Source organism: Hoplias malabaricus, chromosome 4 (genome assembly GCF_029633855.1).
Source record: "Hoplias malabaricus isolate fHopMal1 chromosome 4, fHopMal1.hap1, whole genome shotgun sequence".
Lineage (NCBI taxonomy): Eukaryota > Metazoa > Chordata > Actinopteri > Characiformes > Erythrinidae > Hoplias > Hoplias malabaricus.
This window is the reverse complement of record NC_089803.1, coordinates 17,266,383-17,271,382: the sequence shown is the minus strand read 5'-3', so window position 1 is coordinate 17,271,382 and position 5,000 is coordinate 17,266,383. Positions and strand designations below refer to the sequence as shown.

Below are 5,000 nucleotides of genomic sequence, written 5' to 3'. Positions count from 1 at the left end.
TACACACACAGCCAGCTGATGAGGCCACCAAGCAGCTGCACCCTTGGACAGGTGTCAGCTGTCCGCCCACCATTCTCTGCTTATAGCTCCATTGGCCAAGCTAAATTTCTCCTGACACCCACTGGACAGTTTAATAACTAGCCTTAGGGCAAAGCCACACTGGACACAGGACTGGCCTTTGTGGCCTCTGTCATTTTAAAAATGCATGGTTACATACACGTGGGAATTCACGCATATCTGTGGCTCAGAATAACTTCTTCACATCAGTCCCAGAGATATGGTGTGGTGTGTGGTCTGGAAGGCATCCATTCACTAATAATCTTACCCCATAAACTGAACACGTGTGGGGCTACTTCACTATCTCACTCTCGAACAAGATTAGCATTGCAGTAGTTACTGAAAAACATACACCGTGCAGTCAAAGACTCCTGCTTACTAGGCATTTCTTCTGAAATGAAGGGCACTAAAGAGTTTGCAATCCTCCTCATCTGTAGCAGCTCCTACTCTTTAAGGAAGGCTTTAAATCATATATAGCCTATTGCAACACTGCTTTGAGGTTCTGACGGTATTGAGCCACAAATACACATTACTGAAGACAGATACTGATGTTGGATGATAAGATTTGGATCAGAGAATGTGAAAAATCCAGCCTCCACCCTTAATTTATGAGGTTTTCTAGTTTTTGCACAACAGCAGTATAGCTAATATTGCTAACAAGTAATTAAAATGAATGTATACCAGTTAGCATAGTTAAAAACTGCAATTATCATACACTCACTTTTAATTGTGTGGTGTGGTTATGTTTTTTTTTTTTATAATATTTTACTGTTTTCTTAAAAACCCAAATGTGTGTTAGCGGTTAGCTGAAACATTTGTTTGTAATGTTTTTGTCTTAAATTACATAGCAGCTTAGCACTGTTTGAGGCAACTGATGATTTTGGCCAGTTAGCATGATGCTAATTGGTCAGGATACACTTTCTTTATGTAGTAGCTACAGAGCTACAATGCAAATTAAAGACCGTTGCTTTAAGATTGATGACTGTAATCAGCCCTTTAATTTAGGGAGTAGACACGGCTGAAAGGGATGTTTACAGCAGGTCTGGAGTGTTTTGTCACATGAGACTGTCCCATTGTTTCTGAATGAGAAACTGTGGCTATCTGCTATCCCCCCAGAGAGGAAAACATTTGCATTATTGAGCGTGTATCTCCAGAATTAGTAGTGGAAATTTGGTAATGCCATTATTCAAATAAACTAAGTAGCTATTAAGCTAACATTTGTATGGATATTATCAATATGTTAAAACAGCTAAGATCTGCAGCTTTGCACATGTAGCTCCTGAGCGGTGCAGCTGTTTCAGGTTTCACTCTGTTGTCAGAAGTGTTCCCAATGCAGAGGTAACTGAATACAGTGCATAACCCATACATTTCAGAAAACTGAATTGAAATGAAAATGTCTTTCAGTGCCATAATGTTAGGTAGCAGGTAAACACACAGCAGACTGATTGTGTTCCCTACTAGGAGCACCAAGCTATAGCAAGAATGCTACATTAAACTAGCACCGTAACATGATTACAACAGTAAGTTGCTCTGGATATGAGTCTCTGCCCAAATGCCATAAATGTAAATGTTGTAGTTCTGCCAAATTGCCCCTACTCCTGTCTGCAACTGAATGTAATTCTGCACCTCAGCTTTAATGGATGCACTCAATACCTTTCTAAACTATTGTTTTCACTCTCTCAGGAATTCAGAGGCACAGTCACCGATTTCCCTAGTTTTGATGCTAACAGTGATGCCGAAACCCTCTACAATGCCATGAAAGGCTTTGGTGAGTCCCACGTAGCCCTCACTGTTTTTGTATACTTGGGTGCCCTAATCATAATCTTGTTATTTGTTCTGAATAAACGACATGGTATTAGTGTTTTATCAGCAGTTTTTTTCTTGTTGGACATCATTAAAGCTATAGACGACGCTCAAATGAACTTGTGCTGTTTATATTTTTGGTGCCTTAGGAAGTGACAAGGAGGCCATTTTGGACCTGATCACGTCTAGAAGCAATGCTCAGAGACAGGAGATCCGCTCGGCCTACAAATCACTCTACGGGAAGGTACGCTGAAATACCCAATAAAAATCTCAGGATACCTTTAATTTTCCATTTACACAGTTCGAGAAAAGTAGAAATGTATGTTTTTACAGAAGCAGCCTCTGAATGTTGAAATTGTTCAAAATAACAATTTTTTTTTTCCCCAAAAAGAAACAAAATGGTTTTAACTAAAGGTCTGTATTATTGCAGTCCTCATGTACGGAGCCTTCTGTTTAAAAAAACAACTGGTGAACACCAGTTATTATTTGGTGTGTACTAAATACAGTCAAGATACTGATTGATGCTTCACCATTGGGTGCACGGCTGGAACACACACTGGACAGAACGCCCTTGAATTCATTATAAGTTATTTATTTGTTTTATATCGTAGTTTGTTTGTTCTATATGGTATTTAATTTGCTTGTTGTATATCGCTCTATTCAGGATCTGATTGATGACCTGAAGTATGAACTGACCGGAAAGTTTGAGCGTCTGATTGTCAGTTTAATGCGACCTCCGGCTTATCACGACGCCAAAGAAATCAAGGACGCCATCAAGGTAAACAAGATTCTGAAATGCAGGACTGAAATCTACACTTAGTGCACGCTGTAGTCCCTGCAGCAGCTTCCTAAACTGTTGTGTGCTGAGGTGAGCAGAAGGTCTGCATGGGCTGCATGTCAGTGCTTGGATCGTGCGGATGAACAAGGGACCTTTTAACGCAGATGTCCTTAGTTTAATTCTGTTTGGTTGTAAATCACTTAGTGTTGAGTCTGTTTTCTTTTATGTTACAGATCCCTTTCAGCATTGCTTTATACTTAAAAGGGGAAATGCTTCACTACAATAATCATAATCATAATTCAGACTGAAACACTCCATAGCCATGTCAGTTAGTCAGTACTAAAATAACAACACAAATAAGAACTGAAACGGCTCTGTTTTTGTTGCTTGTAATTGCTTTCACTCTTTCTTCTTCTTTATATTATTGTTAATATATTGTTGTTGTCATTGTCTTTGCCATTGTTTTAACACAGATTGCACAGAGAAATCTATTATTCTTGCATTTAGATACGTAAAACATTCAGCTGAACTGAATTTAGTAACAAATTCCCTCAGGAAGTAGTCAGATTCAACGTGTACAGACATTGTTAGTTCAAAATAAAACACGTCCTAGATACAAAGCCAAGTGATCTCCTTGATTCTTATGTTCTCAGAGTGTTTAGTTTGTATCTGACTGTTCCTGTTTGTATCTGTGTTTCTTCACCTACTGTTTTTCTCTGTGTATCTGCCTCATTAATGCTGCGGTTAGGGAGCGGTAAGTGAATATTCTTTATAGAGTGGTGAAGGGATGAGACTAGACTCTGTACAGCTCCTTTAGGGAGCGTTCACTTTATCTGTGAAGAATCCCAGGTGAAATATGAATGAGGACTGAATCAATAGACCTGAAAATGTCTAAACATCAGCACTTAAATTTACTGATGCTGTGTATTGTCACTGGCACAAAGACCTTGCATTCAGATGTAATCGATATATCTTGTTAAATTCAGTTCTACTAGAGTTTCTGAAGATTATTTTCCATTGTCTCCTGTGAAAAAGTAACATTTTTGAAGATACATTAACCCCAAATTTGAGATTAGCTTATTGTTTATGGAACTCAAAATCCATTTGATATTAAGTATATGGCCAAAAGTATGTTGAATATGGACCTTTGTTGCAGTTTTACAGTGACTCCTTCAGTAAAATTACTGAAGGCCTAGAGCAGGGGTGGGCAATCTTATCCGCAAAGGGCCGGTATGGCTGCTGGTTTTTGTTCCAACCAACCAGGAGGTCACATGATCATTTGTTTTACTCAAGCCAACTAATTAAAGGAATGAAATCAGGTGTGCTTGAGCCTGAATGGACTTAAATCCAGCAGCCACACCGGCCCTTTGCGGATAAGATTGCCCACCCCTGGCCTAGAGTGATAGTTCCCGACAAAGTAAATCATCACACTGACTGATCTGACTGTCACGTCCTCAGACCCCTTCAGATCCCTTCAAACCAATCTTGATATGCATAGTTTTTTTAATAATTACCGAGGGTTAATATTTATAATTTGATGAAATTAATGAATACAATTATAACTAAAGTATCTATTTTAAGTCTCACAAAGTCTGTAGGTCTTGTGGTAAAACCTAGAAGCTCAGGCTCCCACGGTGTATGGAAAAGGACGGTGATTGCAATGATGTTTGTCCAAATTAGATGTTTATTTGACTCTAATTACAACTGATATTGTGCACTGCAACTTTGTAATTAATAATTAGAATTCGCCTGTAGAACAAACTCAGCTATCAGCTTCTGTTTATGGAGCTTGTAATGTATAGCACTGCATGGATGATTTGCAGAGCAGCTGGTGCAATGTTAGATGATGCGTCAAAATAAGCTTTAATGCATTTGCTGCACCTTGACTGGACTGCTGTAATTTTCCACTAGAACCAAACTGTTTGAGGTGCCACATGGTGAACAACATCAATATGTCCTTTTCTCTCAGTCATTGTCATTGTCTTTTTCTCAGGGAGCAGGGACAGATGAGAAATGTCTGATTGAGATTCTCGCCTCAAGAACTAACGAACAAATCCTTAACCTCGTGGAGGCGTACAGAGACGGTGAGGTCAAACAAAACAAAGCACACACACACACAACACTAGTAAGCAGTTTCAACCTGTGTGTCACAGTGTGAGCGAGATGGAACTAAAAATGCCATGTTTCAATCAGATCAAATCAACAACGATGTAAATCCCATGTCTTGAAACAACGGCTCTTGACACTTGTGTCCGTGTGTGTTCACAGCGTACGGACGAGACATTGAACAGGACGTTATAGGAGACACTTCAGGACACTTTAAGAAGATGCTGGTTGTTTTGCTCCAGGTTTGTGCCTGAAT

The 5,000-nt window shown here is 39.3% G+C and overlaps 1 protein-coding gene across 2 annotated transcripts in view; it reads left to right on the top strand.

Moving 5' to 3' along the window:
• The window catches only part of anxa6 (annexin A6), a 32,762-nt gene that overhangs the window by 9,347 nt on the left and 18,415 nt on the right, over positions 1–5,000 (top strand). For both annotated transcript variants that reach the window (XM_066667164.1, XM_066667165.1), the window contains exons 3-7: positions 1,741–1,825; positions 2,010–2,104; positions 2,525–2,638; positions 4,632–4,722; positions 4,907–4,986. In XM_066667164.1, the coding sequence (XP_066523261.1) occupies positions 1,741–1,825; positions 2,010–2,104; positions 2,525–2,638; positions 4,632–4,722; positions 4,907–4,986 (465 nt within the window). The remainder of the gene's footprint in view (positions 1–1,740; positions 1,826–2,009; positions 2,105–2,524; positions 2,639–4,631; positions 4,723–4,906; positions 4,987–5,000) is intronic.